We start from the raw sequence: 20,728 nt of genomic DNA on the forward strand, positions 1-20,728 counted from the left end.
CAGGGGTTCTCATGACCTCTTCCTCAGCCTTGATCATTTGCTACCACAACTCACAGAACTCACGGAAGTGCTTTACTTACTATTCTCCATTAACATCAAGGAGACACAAAGGGCTAAGGAAGAGACTGCACAGGGCAGTGCGTGGGACGTGGCGGGGGACGAGGCATGGAGCTTCAGTGCCTTCTCTGGGCGTGCCACCCCCCAGCCCCTTGATCTCTTCACCAAACCAAAAGCCCTCCAAACTCCATTGTTTAGGGTTTTTAGGGAGGTTCTACGGGCATGATTGATAAAATCATTAGCCACTGGTGATTGAACTCAATCTCCAGTCCCTGCCCACTCCCCAGAGACTGGGGAGTAGGAGCTGAAAATGCCAATCCTCTAATCACGTGGATGATTCCCTAGTGACCAGCGCCCCACCCCCCAACCTTAGAGATTTTCCAAAAGTCATCTCATTAACATAAACTCAGGTTTGGCTGAAAGGATCTTGTAAGAATAACAAAAGATGTTCCTTTCACCTTGATGTGCCAGAGCTATTTCAGGAGCAGGGGACAGAAACCAAGTGTCACAAAGGATGTTCCTATCATTCTTATCCTTTAGGACATTACAAGGGTTTCAGGAGCTCTACATCAGGAACTAGAGATGAAGACCAAAATATGTATTTCTTATCATATCACAACATCACAACACAAATTACAAATAATGCTGTGAAAGCATTCCCTAGAATGGCCCCATTATGCACATACATAGTTTCTTTGGGATAGATTTTGAAACATGTAACACACAATTCAACTACTGATGGATAATGCTAAATTACCCTACAAAGCAGTATCAACTTACAGTTCCCACCAGCAGTATGTGAAAATGCTCACTCATGGCCTCCCCAACGCTTGTCACTATCAGTCTCTTTAATTTTCGCCAACATGAGGGCTCAGTTTTTTGGAAATCTGTATTTCCCTGAATAATAACGGAGTAAACACCCTCTCGTATATTGACATCTTCCTCTTTGATTGCTCACCAGTCCTTATTCCTTATCCACATTGCAACTAGGCAGTTTGTCCTCTGTGTTTGTTTCAAAGGACGTTCTTTAGATAGCGTACCAATTTTTTGTTACGTAACATGCAAATATTTTCCCCAGTCTTTTCATTTCAATTTGCATCATTATATCATAAGAAGTTTCTCTTTAATGAAGTTAAATGTATATATTTTTTCCCTTTATGGCATTCATTTTCCATTCCATGTTCAGGACTTGACCTAGCCAAAAGCCATAAAGATAATTTTCTGTATTTTCCTTTAATGTTTTTATAGACTGAGTTATATTTGGGTCTTTAACCATCTTGAATTTGTTTTTGTGAAGTATGGTTCTTTTTTTTCAAATGTAAACAGGCAAATTTTTAACTCCTCTGAGCCTCGGTTTCCTTAGCCACAAAACAGGTGTAATATTTACCTCACACATGCTTTACTAAGGTTAAAAAAGATTATGTTTTTAAAGTGCCTGGCAGTGTCCTTTGGTATTTAATAAATGTTTGCCACATGGTAGTTGGATCCGAAAATAGATTTAATATATACTTAATAAATTTTGCAGTTATACAAAATACGTAAGAATGGGGTGCCTAGGTGGCTCAGTGGGTTAAAGCCTCTGCCTTCAGCTCAGGTCATGATCCCAGGGTCAGCAGGGAGCCTGCTTCTCTGCCTACCTGTGATCTCTGTCAAATAAATAAATAAAATCTTAAAAAAAAAAACAAAAAAAGTAAGAATGACTTAATATATTTAATTAATGTAATATTTAACAACAAGCAGGACCATGAGTTCTGATCATAAAAAATTACCAGTCAGTCCATACTGGAGAAATTCCGTTTTTATGTAACAACCAACAGGTTAGTTATGTATGGAAACAACAGCTACCTGACATCTTGATCGCTTTCGAAGTAGGAGAGGCACAGAGGAGTTTTAATATTTATAGAACATTTATTATTTGGCAGGAAATGTTTTAAGCACCGTGTAGGTATTCTTTCAAAGAACCCTTAAAATAATGCTATTAAGGTACTTTTATCTCCATTTTAAAAATGCCGAAACTGAGGTGGAGAGGTTAAGTAACTTTCATGAGGTTGCACAGGCAACTAGCGGCAGAACTAGAACACGAGTCAAGGCAGTTTGTGCTCCAGCACAAGGCTAAGTGCCCCGGTAAAATCCCAACACGTGGGTATTATTTCCCCAAACAAAAGACATCCAGACTCAGAGAGGTAAAGTAACTTGTCCAAAGGTCAAAACACTGGGGTAAAATGGGTCTGACTTTAACGACCACGTCTTTCCGCTCTCCACGCCAGTTTGTACCAGAGGAACTCTGACTGCCAAAATGCCTTGTCTATGCTCAGCAAACCCTCACCTGAGTGTCTGCCCCAGGCCAGGTCCTCAGCCAGAAGCCAGGGACACAGAAATAAACACATCGCAGATGCCACCTCCAAGTACACACAGTGTCTTATAAAGTCATCGAAGGAAGGAGCCCAAGTCGGTTGAGCGCAGGATGGGGTGAGGCTGGCAAGAGAACACTTTTGGAGGCAGTGACGTCTGGGCTGTTTAAATGAGCCCCAACAAGCAGAGAGGGGAGACCTTCAGCACGGACAAGAGGAGGGGGCCCGGGAGAACACACACTGCGAACCACCAGTGGAACCACCAGTTGTCTTAAATAACAATTTTCCAATTCCACAGGATAATCTTCTCTCAGGAAAAGGCGTCCCGGGAGCAGTGAAGATAGAACAAAAAGGAGGCAGACAAAACAATCTGAGGGTTTGGAAGGGGCGGGGGGTGGGAGGTTGGGGGAACCAGGTGGGGGGTATTACGGAGGGCACGCATTGCATGGAGCACTGGGTGTGGTGCATAAACAATGAATTCTGTTACACCGAAAAGAAATAAATTTAAAAAAAAAAGGAGGCAGAGAACCACAGTATTTCAGCCTAGATGAAAACATGGACTGTACAAAAGCTCATCTGGAACTTGTCCATAGTCATCTTCAAATACTGATAGCGGATCTAAGGGTCCTTCCTCCAATGCACTCGCAATATTCCTCACAGCAGGCACGTGATGAAGACGTGATAAAAACTCACCCTACCTAGCCTTCCGCTGGGAAATCCAAGATCTGGCAAAATCAAAAGTATTCCTCTCAGGGGCACCTGGGTGGCTCAATCAGTTAAGTGTATGCCTTTGGCTCAGGTCATGATCTCAGGGTCCTGGGATCGAGTCCCATATTGGGCTCCCGGCTCAGCGGGGAACCTGCTTCTCTCTCTCCCTCTGCCCCCACCCCCACTCATGCTCCTTGTTCTCGCTCTCAAATACCTAAATAAAAAATATCGAAAAAAAGAATTCCTCTCAAATTCAGTTTTGTTACAAATAGTGCTGGATTTGCAATTATAGACTCATAGACATGAACAGAACCGTAGAGATTATCTACTTCAATCCTCTCAATTCGAGATGAGACCAAGTCCAAGAGAAGTAAAATGACTTGCCCCAGTGACCTGGTCACACACAGCTGGTAGCACCCACCTGTCTTCAAGAAAGCACCAGGGAAATAAAATAAAATCCATTTTATTTGAGGCTGTGCATCAATCCCACGTGAGGCAGCATAGGGATAAAAGAACACAATGATCCTTCAAGACACAGTTTTCCATTTGCAAAGCCTCCGTGTGGAGAGGCGTACTTACTTGGTCAGTCTCTCAATGGTCTGCACGTGAACGTTACTATGGGTTTGGGAGAGAACAGCTTCGTGCTGAGCACATTTCAAACAAAGGCCACCCACACGGTTAGACATATTAGCAGCGAGAAGAGACTCTTTATGCTTCAGTCGCTCCTTAAGATCTTCACAATTTTTCTGATATTCAGCTAGGTCTTTCCTGAGAAGAAGGGAAAGAAAATTCTAGCAAATGACCATGTACACTGCTATCACTGCTGGTTGCTTACTTTGTGAGATGCTCGGTACACAAAATCTAATTAAGTCTTACCACAACCCCAAAATGTGTGATTATCCTAATTGACACTTTGAGTCAAATGAGACTTGAATATATGAAATAATTAGCCCAAGTTCTTGTAAGATTTTAACACAAATTAGTCTGCCTCTTGATTCCAACTCTTCTTAAAGTTTCCATTATGTTATATTATTCACTGATCAAAAATAAAACTCCAAGTACAAATCCCAAGTCATTTCTCTTAATAAAAAGGCGAGGTAACGTAACACAACATCTTTGAGTTGAGGGAAATATCCTATTCCAAGTGTTAACCCTTAAATGTGCAAAGTGCCTTAGAAGTTCATGGATTTCATTCATGAGTCATTTATTGTTGCCTATTCTTCTTTAGGAGGAAAAAAAAAACTAAAAAATTATCTAACCACAAAGTTCTACAAAGAGCTATTTCAAAAGCAAGTGGGCTACTCTCTTCTTTTAGAAAGAAGTTATAGAAAATTTAGCAGTTATAAAGATTTATTAAGTAGCAGCTATTAGCTGGAAATAGGCAGTTTGCTTAAAAAAAAGGGGAGGGGCTGAGGAAGTGTGCGTGTGTGTATTTACTTTGTTTCACTCTATGAGATAGTCGATGAGGTTCTCCAAGCTGACTTTTTTTTTTTTTTTAAAGATTTTATTCATTTATTTGACAGAGAGAGAGAGAGAGATCACAAGTAGGCAGAGAGGCAGGCAGAGAGAGAGGAGGAAGCAGGCTCCCTGCGGAGCAGAGAGCCCGATGCGGGGCTCGATCCCAGGACCCTGAGATCATGACCTGAGCCGAGCCGAAGGCAGCGGCTTAATCCACTGAGCCACCCAGGCGCCCCTCCAAGCTGACTTTTTAAGGATAAAACAACCAGTGTATGGGTTGTATTCCTGCACACACACCACCCCCCACCCCTGCCTCAAGTAAAGCTTTGGTAAAGTCAGCTGGGACAACTGAGCTTCCTTGCACAGACATTCCTTTCCTACTGTATATTATATGTATTTTTTAAAACTTCCTAGCTTAGGGGCACCTGGGTGGCTCAGTGGGTTAAAGCCTCTGCCGAGCCCCGCATCGGGCTCCCCGCTCGGCGGGGAGCCTGCTTCCTCCTCTGTCTCTGCCTGCCTCTCTGCCTCCTTGTCTGTCAAATAAGTAAATAAAATCTTAAAAAAAAAAACAAAACTGGACTACTGAAAGCAGAGACTTTGTCTCCAGCTCAGTCAACTCTGTTGTCTGTTCCTATCACACTCGGGGGCTGTAGCTATCTTAACTTGGTAACACCGAAGAGAGGCCAGTAATCTAGATGCCTGGCTATCACACACGACCTCCACTCTGGGATGCGGGGGCTCTCAGGCAGCCTTGAGAAGGGAGGAGAGATCTGCAAGCAATCTAAGGGTTAAAAAAGCTAATCTAACCACTGTCTGAAGTGGGGGGGGGGGGGGGGGTTTGCCCTATGCCCGAGATAGTATCTTCGATGTAGTAAGTTTTCTTTTTAAATACCATGTAGAAAAAGTCTGACTTTCAAAGACTTTGTAAAAAGAACTTTGGAAGCACATTCCAAGATCAAAGGGTCTCCATTATTATTTCTGTCAGTTTCAAATTCAAAACCCTTAGGTAGATTTGATTACTTGGAATGGTAAAAAAAAAAAACAAAAAACGAAAGAAAAGAAAAAAGAAATAGATACCAGAAAGCGAGAGTTTCTGAGAATGGTGGTTTTCTCTCTTTCTTAAAGAAAATGACTCTTTAAATAATCTTAAGGTATACTAAAGGGAAAAGGGAGAAGTAGAAGGTTCAGGGAACAAAGTCTACTTCATTGCAAAGCAGTATTTTAATGTAATTAAAGATGGCACATTTGACTTATGAACGAGACAAAATAAGTCACATTGCCATTACTTTAAAAAATGAAGAATTAGGGCATTTGGGTGGCTCAGTCGGTTAAAGCAACTGACTCTTGACTTTGGCTCAGGTCACGATCCCAGGTCTGTGGGACTAAGCCCTGTGTCCTGCTCCACGTTCAGCATGGAATCTGCTTGAGATCCTCTCTCTCCCTCTGCCCCTCCCCCTGCTTGTGCTCCCTCGTGCTCTCCATCTCTAAGAAACACAAAAACTGAAGAATCGAGACACAACAGAAATAAAAATATAATAAAGAGAGATAAAAAGCAAGAAAGTAAATATTAGGTCACTTTATACGTTAGGTTTCTTCATTAAAAAATAAAAGTCTCTATAGAAATCCTAAAACTAATCAGGCTAAGGTATAAAGTGCATAAGAGTGTATTAAAAAATGAATGATAATGTGCATGAAAGCCATGAGTTCTGGTTCTAGGTATGACTCTGCTTATGTCTCCAAACAATATGTGGCCTAAAGATTTTATATTTTAGTGCAAATTAGAACTTACTAAAACTATAAAAAGAACTTTAAAGTTTATTTGGTTGAAATATATTTCACAGCCATTATTTAAAATAAGCTTTAACACCCCTCCCCCCAAATCAATTCCTGGTATCTTTTCCTGCCTACAGTATATAATAAATCACTAATCGTTAATCTATAATATATAGTCCTTATTGAGACTTTTAAAAAAATGTCAGAAAGTACATGAAACCTTAATGTGTATACAGAAGTCCTCCCTGATCCAGTTTCCCATTTCATGATTTGAGTTATACAAGGTTAACCGAGGTCCAAAAGGAGATGATCCTCCTTCTGACGGACCACTGGAAGGTCAGTGGCAGCCTAACGATGCGTCACAACGCAAACATCATTCCCCCGACTTCATCTCATCACATCATCTTGAGGAGGACCAGTACTGGACAATACAATATTTTGAGATACCACATTCCCATAACCCTTATTACAGTATATTGTTATAACTATTCTATTATTGGTTACTGCTCTTAATCTCTTACCGTGCCTAATCTCTTACTAAATTAAACTTTACCTTAAGATACATAGGTATATATATATATATATATATACTTGAAAAAACAATACATATAAGGTTCAGTACTATCCACAATTTCAGGCATCCACTGAGGGTCCTGGAACATATCCCCCACAGAGAAAGGAAGACTAGTATACACATATTCTTCACATATAGAAAAATACTCAAACTATTATTGTTACAACTTTAAAAGTTAGATAAAAATATCTATAGAGGAAAACAATACCTGTTTGTAATTTGAAAACTAGGAAGTTTATTTTCAGTATTTTATTTTAAAAGCATAATTTCTATCAGAGCAGCTAGTGATTCTTATTTCTATGAGAAAACATAAATATTTCATAACTGATGAAGGGATAAAATTTTTAATTTAGCTTAGTTCTTTGAAATGGGACTTCACAATTTTATGCCCCCGTTCCTTTAATAACCTGAGGATATTTCTCATCTCGAACACAAAATGTCATCAAGTAATTCTTAAGTTGAGTAGAACTGGCAGGTCAGCAAACCTTCAAATATATTTTAAGATAATTATGCTTTTGCTATAATTTTGCTATAATTTTTGCTATAATTTGTAATGATACTTTACCTCAAAATTTTCAATTGCGATTCCAGGATCTCACCCTTTTCTGCATAAGTAAGTTTTAACCTCTCCTTTAGAAAAGAAAAAAAAAAGTGTACATTTTCTCCATGCTCTGTGCTTCACCAGAAAGTTTTAATTATTATTAACCTCAATTTCTGTCCTTTTACCAAAGAAGAAAAATAATGTGTCTTCTCGAGAAACACTTTCCCTAGTTCACCCAAACTTCTATACTTTTACTGAGTACCCACTCTTTGTGGACTGAGTCATAAAATGGTTACTACTGCCCTCCCCGCCAATTTTTTTCAAAAATGCATATATTAGATCTTACTTCTAAAAGTATGATTCTGAGAAAATCCTATTTTATTTTTTTTTAAGATTTTATTTATTTGCCAGAGAGAGAGAGAGAGAACACACACAAGAAGGAAGAGAGGCAGGCAGAGGCAGCAAGAGAAGCAGGCTCCCTGCTGAGCAAGGAGCCCGATGCAGGATTTGATCCCAGGACCCTGGGATCATGACCTGAGCCGAAGGCAGGGGCTTAACCAACTGAGCCACCCAGGCGCCCCAAGAAAAACCAATTTTAACCTATAAGGTCCATGAGGGCCAGGATCAAACCTTACTGGAATCCCCCACTGTGACTGCTGTGTATTGACATACAATAAATGAGGGCTGGATCAGTGATAAAAGAAAAGTTATAAATCACAATAAATGACAGACGAAATGGATGTCCTAGCTACGAGGGGCTGCTGGCATCCCACTGTTCTTTCATTCAACAAATATTTATAGCGTATCTGAGATGAAGATGTCTTTCACCCAGGAGCTTATATTCTTGCAATGAATAGAAAAACATGGGATAGTATTAATTACATATAATTCACTCCAGGGAGATATATAGAAGGTAAACTGAAATCAGAGATGCAGGAACTTATAATTCAGCTTAAGAGAAATGAAGAAGGCTTCCTGGAGGAAGCGTTAATACTTCAAGGATTAACTTCCAACAGAGCAAAAGGCACAGAGGCTGGAGAAAACAAGCTGCATGTTTGGCCGGGAGTGGACCAGTATCCACTTACGGATCCGGTGCTACACAGAAAAATGGATAGAAGCGGGTGAATCAATGAGAACGGGCCATGAGGAGAAAAAATATACAAGCCCTTTACCCAGACAACTCATGTAATCTCCATGTAGCAGAGGCATTGGGTGGACATTGGAAACTTTACCAGATTTGAATCTTAAGTCACTCTGAAGTGTGGAATAGGGAAGACCAATGAGGTGCATTGCATCTACATAGGGAAGACATGCCCCTACCCACCCCTGCTTGGGTTCTCTCTCTCTCTCAAATAAATAAACAGAACCTTCAAAATAAATAAATAAATAAATAAAGGACCAGATGATATAATATCATCAAGCTATCTTCAGGACACCTGGGTGGCTCATCCTTTAAGTGTCTGTCTTCAGGTCAGGCCATGGTCCTGGGATCGAGTCCTGCCATCAGGCTCTTCTCTCTGCCTGTGGCTACCCCTGCTTGGGTTCTCTCTCTTCCTCTCTCTTTATGACAAATAAATAAATAAAATCTTTAAAAATAAAGAAATAAAGATCTCTTCTCCCCCTGGTGACATAGTTTAAGGACAATCTCAATCAAAGCCTCATAATGACTTTCCAGAACTTTAAAAATTAATTCTAAAATGTATTTGGAAATACAAAAGGCCAGGCATAAGACACTTTTTAAAAAATATATTTATTTATTTTAGGGGCGCCTGGGTGGCTCAGTGGGTTAAGCCTCTGCCTTCAGCTCAGATCATGATCACAGGTCCTGGGATCGAGCCCCGCATTGGGCTCTCTGCTCAGCGGGGAGCCTGCCTCCCCCCACCCCCTCTGCCTGCCTCTCTGCCTCCTTGTGATCTCTGTCTGTCCAGTAAACTAAAAAATTAAAAATTAAAAAAATTTCTAAAAAAGACTTATTTATTTTAGAGCGGTGAGGCGGGCTAGCATGAGCGGGAGAGGCAGGAGAGGGAGAGAGAATCTCAAGGAGACTCCAGGCTGAGTGCGGAACCTGACATGGGGCTCGATCTCACAACCCTGGGAACAGAACCAGAGCCCAAACCAAGAGTCAGACATTCAACCGGCTGCACCCCCCACCCAGGGGCCGCCAGGAATGAGACACTCTTGAGGACAAAGTACAATGTTGGAAGATGTGGTATGTGGACCACCAGGTACAGACCTGTAACAGTCAAGACAGGATGGTAGTAGCAAAGACCAAAGAAACCAAACACAGAGCCCAGACATGTATGTACACCTGATTCACGACAAAGATACCAAAGGGCTGTTTTTTTGACAAATGCTACTGGGACATACATACATAAACAGGTGGGAAAAGAACAAAATATGACGCCCTATGTAACACGTCATATACAAAACAAAGACTGGTAGATTGTAGATTTAAATGTTAAAAGCAAGAATATAAGAGAATAGCTTTAAGACCTGAGGCAGGGAAACGCTTTTGATACAGGATACAGAAAGTACTAAACAATGAAGGGGAAAAACTGTAGATTACATTAAAATTAAGAAATTTTAGGGGTGCCTGGGTGGCTCAGTCACTGAGTGTCTGCCTTCGGCTTGGGTTATGATCCCAGGGTCCTGGGATCAAGACCCACATTGGGCTCCATGCTCGGTGGGAAGCCTGCTTCTCCCTCTCCCACTGCCCCTGCCTGTGTTCCCACTCTCACTGTGTCTCTCACTGTCAAATAAGTAAAATCTTAAAAAAAAAAAATAAGAAATTTTAATCATGAAGAATGAAAAAAGAGAAAAAGAGAGAAAGAAAGAAAACTATCAGGACAAGCCACAGAGTGAGGAAAATATATTTAATCCAAGATACAATCAACAAAGGGCTTATATCCAGAATACAAAAAGAAGTTCAAAAAAAAAGTCAAATAACTCAAAATAATGGCTAGGATGTTTGAACACATAGGAGGACACTGATAAATACATGAAAAGAGATTCAATCTCAGGAGCAATCAGAGAAATGCAAATGACAATCACAATGAGACAGCACTACAAGCCCACAAGAAAAACGGACAATAAAATATGTCAGTAGGAATATGGACCCATGGTATCACTCCTGTGCTGCTGTAGGAGTGTAAGCTGATAAAAACCACCTGAAAAGCTCACCCTAACCACTCAGTCTGAACATACACATATCCCAAGACTGACAATTCCACTCTGAGGTACGTACCCAACATAAATGTGTGTCATGCACACCAACAGACATCTTAAAGAATGTCCATAGCAGCAATATTTACAATAGCCCCAAACAGGACACGATACAAAAATCCATCAATAGGAGGGCCTGGGTGGCTCAGTGGGTTAAAGCCTCACCTTTAGCTCAGATCATGATCCCAGAGTCCTGGGATCGAGCCCCGCATCGGGCTCTCTGCTCAGCAGGGAGCCTGCTTCCTCCTCTCTCTCTCTGCCTGCCTCTCTGCCTACTTGTGATCTCTGTCAAATAAATAAATAAAATCTTAAAAAAAAATCCATCAATAGTAGAATGGATAAATGAATTGTATGTATACAGTAGACCCGCCGTGAAAACGAACAAACTTCTGCCATATGCAACAATGGGTAAAAATCTAACAAATGGAAGGTTGAACAAAAAAAGCCAGACACCAAAAAATACACATACTGCAAATTTTAAAAGGGCAAAAACGCTAAATTTAATGGCACGCATATTTACCACGATAGAAAAAGTACAAAAAAGTAGATGCATAAGAGAAAAGCAGCCAAATTCTCACCAGTTCTAGCTGCCATTTCTCCGCCTCACCAGCTGCTGGACCTCTGACCGCATCTGCATTGCCCTGGGAGAGTCGCCCCTTGGCCCCTTCACTCGTCCCAGAGCCGCCACCTGCTGTAATCCAAGAATTCTGCAGGTTTCCCTAAAATAAAATGTACGAATTACATTACAACTGGCATTTAAGTCAACATGCATGCTTTACAAATGGAACACTGATTCTCTTCTGTGAGAAGAGAATACAAGAGCGGATGCTTCCAAGCTACACATCAAGAATGATTTCACGTTTTCAGGTGATTAGGGTCATATTCCCCAAGTGTTACAAAGTCAGGTTCCTACGGGCACAGGCACTAATGTAAATGAGCAAAGAGGACTGCCTGCCAGTGTTTCAGCAAATGAACTCCTCTCTTACTTCTCTGGAGACATACATTCTTAAAACACACAGCCCTCTCCTGGTTTCATTTTCCACCTTTCCCTATTGGGCTCCAGGCTCAGTGGGGAGTTTGTTTGAGATTCTCTCCACCCCCCTCTCCCGCTGTCCCCCGCCCCCCACATTACTCTTTCATGCATTCTTCTCACTCTCTAAAATAAATAATCTTTTAAAAGAGGAAACTGAGTCACACTGAGTAACTTGTAAGAGTCACAGAGGTAGGAAGTAGCTAACAAGCAGCAGAGCCAGGATGTGAACCCTGGCAATCTATAGCTCCCCAGTCCATGCCCCAAACCACTGTGCTCTCCTGCCCTTTCAGAAAAATATTTACCTTCAATAAGAAAAATAGTGTGTGGAGATAAACAGCACTGACACCTAGCCTGCATGTCAGGGACTCACAAAGGAGGGGTCGGGACCATGACAAACGATCCAGAATTTGCAGCCACGACTCAGTTCCAGGCAATTTTTGCCACGAGTGAATGCAAACTCGTATTACAAAAAAGTCTTCTGATTTTTTTAAAGATAAGCCAGATATCTGGCTTTTCATTTGAAACACTGTTAAATACTGGTTCATAGTTTGTCAAACAAACCAAATATGCCTAATAGACCACATCTGATGTGTACCCCTTGTGTCTGTACCTCCGGGAGAGATCCTCTCAACATTCAGTGAACTATGCAGCCCAAAGATCTGGGTAATTTGTGTGTACAAGGACTGAAATATCAATAATATCATTCAACAAACAATTACTGAACTCTTCCTAAGGACCAAAGGATACGGTAGAACTCACAAGGGAGGGCAGGTCCCGAACACAGAACGACACCGCAGTGTCATATCATGCCAGAATGAGCTAAACTCACTCATCCCAAGTAGTATTCTGATGGCCCATTCCATATTCTTCTGGAAGTTCAGTTTAATGCAAATATTTGTGTATGATACTTCCTATGTTTAGGCACTGTGCTAAGAGCTTGGGTGGTCAAAATGAGCAAGACCAATCTTATCCTCAAGGCAAACCCCTAAGCAGATAATTTCAATTTACTAAGGTGAGAGCTAGGCCAGAGGTGTGCATGGGGAACTGCGCGGAAAGAAAGGAGGGGCACTAAGAACAACCAGAGATTCAAGGAAGGTTTTCTGGGGACGTGTTGACGCTGGTGTGGTATCCTGGATTAGAAAGACTGAACTAGATGAGAAGAGCAAGCCAGAAAGAAACATTACAGGGCAAGTCACAGAGGAGTGAAAAAGTCTGGTCCCTATAGGAGACTCACGCAATTCAGAATTACTAAATATTGAAGCATAAAACAAAGCTTTTGTCAAGCTAGAGTGTCAAATAAGGGTCTAGAAAACATGGTACAACAAGCTTGAACTTGATTTTGTAGGTAAGGACAAATCGCTCAAGATCTGAGTGCTTTCAAAGTTGCCTTAGAGAATTATGAAGAACAGCAGCACTAATTTCCTGCAATGAAATTGGAAAAAGTACGTACACCACAGATCGCTGACTTATGATATAAAATAATGTCATTCTTTGATAAGAACTGATAGTCTACTTGACACTTTGTCCTTTCACAGATAACATTTAAGAATGTGAATGGTATTTGACCAAAATTTTAAAAATCTAATTACATTTACATCCCTGGAGATCACTGAAAACCTGATTTTTTTAATTGAGGGGAGTGATGGTAGCGAAGGGATGAAAGTAGACAGGGAAAGAAAGGACTCGGAAATGTTCTGCTTCTAAAAAAATCCCCTAGATCTTTGGATGAGTACACATGTCAAAATTTCTTTCTTTCTCTTTCTTTGTTTTTTAAGATTAATTTATCTGAGGGCAGGGAAGGGCAAAGTGAGTCACAAGCAGACTCCATATAGAGCACAGAGCCCAACTTGGGGCTCGATCCCACAACCCAGAGGTCATGATCTGAACTGAAACCAAGAGCTGGACATTCAACAGACTATGCCACCCAGGTACCCCCCAAATTTCTAATAAATAGCATATTTAATATTATTATAATTGTTGGAACTCAGGAGAAAAGCTCTCCATGAAGAGAAATTAGTGGAATGATAAAAAATGAAGATGGAAATGGTGGCAGTTTTTAAAAAATAACCTGTCTGGGGGCGCCTGGGTGGCTCAGTGGGTTAAAGCCTCTGCCTTCGGCTCAGGTCATGATCCCAGGGTTCTGGGATCGAGCCCCGCATCGGGCTCTCTGCTCAGTGGGGAGCCTGCTTCCCCCTCTCTCTCTGCCTGCCTCTCTGCCTACTTGTGATCTCTGTCTGTCAAATAAATAAATAAAATCTTTAAAAAAAAAATAAATAACCTGTCTGTGTCTTCAACCACTGGGTCATAAAGTAGGTTAAGTGCTAAACATCACGTAGGCTACCACCAAGTCCAAGGCTAAAACTCAGGAACAATAAAGAGGACATTCCCCTCTTCTGGGGATAATCTTCTACCCCATGGCAAACAAAGGTAGTTTGGTTCAATAGTGACAAGCTATTCCTAACTTATGCAGAAAGACAGTATAACTCAAGTCTAGACAGATGGATGTGGGAGTCAGACAGCCCCACGTTTGAATCCTAGCTTTGCCATTTTCTAGCTCTGTGACATTAGCAGACTTGCTCTGTTTACGTAACCACCCTGTACCTTAATTTACTCACCTGAAAAGAGAATAACACCTGCCTTCCTTTGCTGCTATAAACCTGAAATAATTGAATATAAATAAAGTGCTTGATAGAGTGCCTGCCACATCATAACATGTAGCCGTCAGTAAGTATTAATCATGACTATCTAACTATTTTAATTATTTTTCAAAAGAAAGTATTAAGAAATACTGAAAATCGGGGCGCCTGGGTGGCTCAGTGGGTTAAGCCGCTGCCTTCGGCTCAGGTCATCATCCCAGGGTCCTGGGATCGAGTCCCGCATCGGGCTCTCTGCTCAGCAGGGAGCCTGCTTCCTTCTCTCTCTCTGCCTGCCTCTCTGCTTACTTGTGATCTCTGTCAAATAAATAAATAAATAAAAATCTTTAAAAAAAAAAAAAGAAATACTGAAAATCTATACTCAAATCCACCAACAGCTTTGGCAAGATCTACCATTAGCATGGTAATAGGCTCAGTAAAAAGAGTTCAGGAAAGAAAAAAAAAGATAATGCCTCTTGATGTGTTTATATTTAAGATATTCTAAATAGTTTCATTTACATTAAAATTCTGAACACAATGGACCAAGCATACGTTGCTGAAATGCCTCAATTCACCTACACAAGCAAAAAGCAACAGGAGTAGTAATTCCATAACAACAAAATAACACATTAGACCAACATTAAAATAGATACGGAGATCTCCAAACCCATGTGCAACAATCATTTGCTTGTTTGCATTATGTTTTAGTTCATGTGAATTTAAAAAAAAGAAAAAAAAAAGAAACACTCTACAACTTTGTTTTTTCCCTAACTATGGCTGTAAATTTCTTCAGCAAGTTTCCTTTGTTCCTAAGGCAAAGCATGTATGCTTGAACGTTGCTTCCTTCCCCTTCTGCGTTACTCCTCTCGCCCTCTGGTTCGCTTGTCTGCCTAATTTCCTTTCTCACTTCACTTCCCCTTCTTCCACTTCTTTGTCATTGTACAAATACCAACGTCTATGAATAATCGAGTCACTGTTTGCTAAGTGACTGCATATTTGGAAGAAAAGCAAAAGAACATATTTTTAAAATGAGCTACTTCCAAGTACTTTTTATAAGGCTCTATCGTCTTCAAACTGACATTAAAATAATAAGCAACTAAGATGGAATTTTTAAGTACTAACATTGATAATAAATAATAATACAAATATTCAGAAGAAACACTTCTGGTGAAGGGAGAAAAGCTGGACACAAACTGAAATATACTGCAGAAAAATCAACTGAAATGCGGAGAAGCCCCATTTGCCATTCAGATTTAACACAACTGGCTACTTCTAAATAGGAAATTCTAACAGAGAGGTCAAGGATTACAAATGAGACACAGGTCAGGTCAACGAAAAAACACTTCAAAATAAAAAATTAGAGAACATCTGGGTAAAACATGGAGACAACGGATTTACCAATGACAACCAGGTCAAAGTCACCAAACCCATTATAAAGTAAAGCCGCAGCAGGCAAGTATTAACACTTCCTCATGGAACACTGAGTTTGTTTCAAAAGGCAAAACAAGCTATGATTAACAGTGTCCTACAGCAAAAGAGTAAATATCATTTTTAAGGCAACCGTATCTCTGACCAGTCACAAGGAAATACTAAGTTTAAACACTACTTAAATGTCATCACAAGAATTTTGTGTCATACAGTTATGGACCTCACTGACTCCACTGTTCTTCAAAATGTGGCACATGGATTAAAAAAAATGGTGCAGTCATACTAGAATCTTTTAGGCAACTTGTTAAAAATTCATATTTTTAACTCAAGAACTCAACTCAAACTCACTGATTCAGAATCTCAGGGGAGGAGAGCTCAGGAATTGCATGACCAGCAAGTATCCCAAGTGACTGTTACTCATATTAAAGATTAAGAACAGCTGGGGCGCCTGGGTGGCTCAGTGGGTTAAGCCTCTGCCTTCCGCTCAGGTCATGATCTCAGGGTCCTGGGATGGAGCCCCGCATCGGGCTTCTGCTCAGCAGGGAGCCTGCTTCCCCCTCTCTCTCTCTCTCTGCCTGCCTCTCTGCCTACTTGTGATCTCACTCTATCAAGTAAATAAATAAAATCTGTAAAAAAAGAAAAAGATTAAGAACAGCTAATATAGGTGAATCTTCTCAAACTGCCAATAAACAGAGGACACAAGAAGTAAAGCCACATTTGAAAGCCGCATAACATTACTTGTGAAAACACCCAGCTTGTCAGGGACGACGGGAAACTAACGTGCTGACCCTGGAACCCTGGGCCCACACTCTCTCTGCTACCCCAGGCTGCCAATTAGACTTACTAGGATGCAGAGGGCAAGGAAAACTTAGAGACCTACAACAGAAATCTAAGCTACAGTTACAAAGTTTCTGGATTTAACCAGGTCTTCCTACATGATCTGCTTCCTGCTTTGGACTTGCTCTTTCCCTATGGGCAAAACATGCGCAGCACGTATGCTCCGGAGGAAATCAGCAGATAGTGGGCATCACTGCGTCACTGCGTCTGAGGGGTCAATCCACCACGGTGAATTTAATTTCTGAGGCCCCAGGTGAGTAACAGCACAGTACATTTGCCAAACGTCAAGTCAAGAATTTCAGCAGTTCAGGAGGCAGGGAGAGAGGGTAGGACGGAACATTCAAACTAAAATATAATTTATGGTTTTGAAAAAAAGTGCTCACAGATGCATCCAGAAGCGTTTGTTCCCTCATTGCTTCCTCTTGTCTCTGAGATTTCAGCTCTTGTTGGAGCCTTTCATTTTCAAGCACAACTACTTGAACCCTATTTTTCATTGCAGAGAGTTCCTCCTGTAAAAGCGGAAACAAAAATACCAACTACATTAAGCATTTTGAAGCCGTGTTCATTCTGATTACCAGGTGATCCAACATGATATAAAGCACGGGAAACATGCTCTCTATCCATTTTCTGAAGTATTGTAATTATAGTTAGACAAATAAAGCAACTCAAATATGAGCTAACAAACGAAAAGAAGTCTGGGGAATATAGTAAAAAGTCTGTTAATGGCCATATCACAGAAATGTGTGGTTCTGACAGTTTTTTTGGTAGGCTACTGAAAAGACTTAAAGGAGTTATCTAAAAGACTTTTAAGAATAAGGTAGACTTTTTTTTTTTTTTAAAGATTTTTATTTATTTACTTGACAGAGAGTGAGAGCACAAGCAGGCAGAGAAGCAGGCAGAGAGAGGGGGGAAGGAGGCAGCAAGCCCGACTCGGGGCTCGATCCCAGGACCTGAGATCATGACCAGAGCCGAAGGCAGAAGCCCAACCCACTGAGCCACCCAGGCACCCCGAATAACATAGACTTTTTCTAAAAACACATCTTAACAAACAAAAAGAATAGAAATCATAAAAAGTGTGTTCTCAGACCACAGTAGAATCAAGCCAGAGATCAGTAACAGAAAAATGGCTGGGACATTCCCAATATACTTGGTGATTAAACCTTTCTAAATACATACAGGTCAAGGACAAAGTCTCAAGAAAAAATTTAAAAATACTTTGAACTAAATAAAAATGAAAATACAACTTATCAAGATTTGTGAGATACAACAAAATCAGTGAAAAACATTAGAAAAGAAGAAAGATTCCAAATCAATGATCCAAGCTTCTGTCTGAGGAAACTTTTTAAAAAAGGGGGGGAGAGGAGTAAATTAAATTCAAAGTAATCAGAAGATACAAGAAAAATTAGAGATTAAAGAAATTAAAAATAGAAAAATTAATACAGGGCGCCTGGGTGGCTCAGTGGATTAAAGCCTCTGCCTTTGGCTCGGGTCATGATCCCAGGGTCCTGGGATCAAACCCAGCATTGGCTCTCTGCTCAGCGGGGAGCCTGCTTCCCCCCCCCCCCCGCCCCCGCCTGCTCTCTGCCTACTTGTGATCTCTGTCAAATAAATAAATAAAATCTTTAAAAAAAGAAAAAAGAAAAAGAAAATCAATAGAGAAAAGCAACAGAACCAAAAGCTGGGTCTTTGAAATGATCAATAAAACTGGTAAGACTCTAGACTCTAGCCTGGCTAACTGAGAAAAAAAGGGAGTAGACACAAATTACTAACATGAAAATGAAATGAAATGACAATGAAAGCAGGGTCATCATGACAGATCCCATGGACATTAAAAGGATAACAAACGAATACCATGAATAACTCTATGCCCATAAATTTTGTAATTTAGATAAAAAAGACCAATTCCTTGAAAGACACAATCTTTAAAAACTCACAGAAGGAGAAATAGTCTGAACAAGGCTTACATCTATAAAAGCAATTGAATCAATTATTAATAACCTTTAAACAGAAAGCACCTGGTCTGCCATTAGCTCACATGTAAATTATACCAAAAATTTAAGTAATAGATTATACCAGTTTTTTACATCTTCCATAAAATATCTGAGGGAATACTTCCTAATTCATTTTCGCGTACCCTAATACCCAAACCAGGTGAAGACACTACAGGAATGGAAAACTAGAGACCAATAATATATCTCATGAAGATAAATACAAAAATCCTCTTCGAAATATCAGCAATTAAAATGCAATGATGTATAAAATTGTTATACAATAGGACAAAATGGAATTTATTCTAGGCATACAGGTTGGTCCAATATTTGAAAAGGAATTAATGTAATCCATCATATCAACAAGCCAGAAAAATCACTTATGATCATACCAATAGACAGAAGAAGCAAGTGACAATTTTCAGTAGCCATTCAAGATAAATATTCTCAGCAGACAGGAAATAGAAGAAAACATCCTCAAATTTATAAACAGCATCTATAAATAACAAACAGTTGAGGACATACTCAATGGTGAGACTATAGATAGTTTCCCATTAAGAACAAGAACAAGAACAAGCCAGGGTGGCTCAGTGGGTTAAGCATCTGCTCAGGTCATGACCTCAGGGTCCTGGGATCGAGCCCCACATTGGACTCTCTGCTCAGCAGGGAGCCTGCTTCCCCCTCTCTCTCTGCCTCTCTGCCTACTTGTGATCTCTCTCTGTCAAATAAATAAAATCTTTATTAAAAAAAAAAAGAACAAGAACAAAGCAAGCATGTCCCTTCTCATCACTCCTATTCATCATACTAAAAATCCTAGCTAATGCAACAGATATGAAAAAGAAATAAAATCATATATACTGGAAAGGAAGAAATAATCTTTTAAGAAGACATCTGGTTTTGTTTAAAGTTGACATGACTCTCTACAAAGAAGATCTCAGAGAATCAAAAACCAGCTAGAATAAGTGATTCTGGTCAAGGTTGCAGATTACAAGATTAATTAATATACAGAAGTTGGTTATTTTCTTATATATTAGCAATAAATAATTGGAATTTGAACTAAGAACATATTACCAGTTACATTAACACTAAAAAAATGAAATACTGAGGCATAAATCTCACAAAACATGTACTAGATCTCTATGAGAAAAGCTGCAAAACTCTGAAAAATAAAGGAATGCCTAAAAAAATGGATAGACAGTCCACGTACATGCATAGGAAAACTCAGTTTTGTCGACATGCCAATTCCCAACCTGCTCTATAGATTCAACAAAATCCCAGTATGTTATTTTGTGGAAATTTACCAATTTTAATTCATATAAAGGGGCAAAAGACCCGAATAGCTAATACCATAGTGAGAAGAGTATCAGAAGATTGACCCTACCCAACTTCAAGACTTACTATAAATCAAGACAGTATGTTATGCAAAAGAACAGACCAACAGATCAGTGGCACAGAAAAGTGAGCCCCGAAGTAGATTCAAACAAATATAGCCAACTGATCTTTATAAAGAAGCAAAGGCAATCCAATGGAAACAATCTTTTCAACAAATGGTGCTGCAACAACTGGATATCCACATGCAGGGGAAAAAAAAAAAAGAAGAGAAAGGAAAAAAAATAATCTAAACAATGATCTTACACGTTACACAAAAATTAACTCAAAATGGAGCACAGATCTAAACGTAAAACACAAAGTTATGGAAGAATGGGGAAAATACTGATCACCTTGGGTTCAGCAATGATTTTTAGATAGAATACCAAAAGCAAAATTTATGAAAGAAAAAACTGATAAGTTGGATGTTACTGAAATCAAACCTTCTGCTCTATAAAAGGCACTGTTAAGAGAATCAAAGGCTAGCCACGCACTAGGAGGAAAAAATTGCAAAAGACATAGCTGATAAATGACTGGTATCCAAAATATATAAGGAACTCTTAAGAACTCAATAATAAGAAAATAAACAACTCAACTTAAAAAAAGGAAGTATATAAATGGAAAATAAGTACAGGAAAATAATGTCCAATATTATATGTCATCAGGGAATTTACATTAAAACACACCTTTAGTACATTACTAATGACACCAAATGCTGGCAAGGATGGGGAGCACCAAGAACTCTCATTCACCGCTG

At 39.9% G+C, this 20,728-nt stretch overlaps 1 protein-coding gene across 6 annotated transcripts in view; it reads right to left on the minus strand.

Moving 5' to 3' along the window:
* Positions 1-20,728, minus strand: part of SDCCAG8 (SHH signaling and ciliogenesis regulator SDCCAG8) — a 230,453-nt gene that overhangs the window by 183,654 nt on the left and 26,071 nt on the right. For all 6 annotated transcript variants that reach the window (XM_045982261.1, XM_045982263.1, XM_045982265.1 and 3 more), the window contains exons 5-8: positions 16,999-17,124; positions 11,263-11,403; positions 7,487-7,551; positions 3,696-3,884 (exon numbers count right to left, since the gene is read on the minus strand). In XM_045982261.1, coding sequence (XP_045838217.1) covers positions 3,696-3,884; positions 7,487-7,551; positions 11,263-11,403; positions 16,999-17,124 — 521 coding nt within the window. The remainder of the gene's footprint in view (positions 1-3,695; positions 3,885-7,486; positions 7,552-11,262; positions 11,404-16,998; positions 17,125-20,728) is intronic.

This window comes from Meles meles, chromosome 17 (assembly GCF_922984935.1).
Source record: "Meles meles chromosome 17, mMelMel3.1 paternal haplotype, whole genome shotgun sequence".
NCBI classification, from domain to species: domain Eukaryota; kingdom Metazoa; phylum Chordata; class Mammalia; order Carnivora; family Mustelidae; genus Meles; species Meles meles.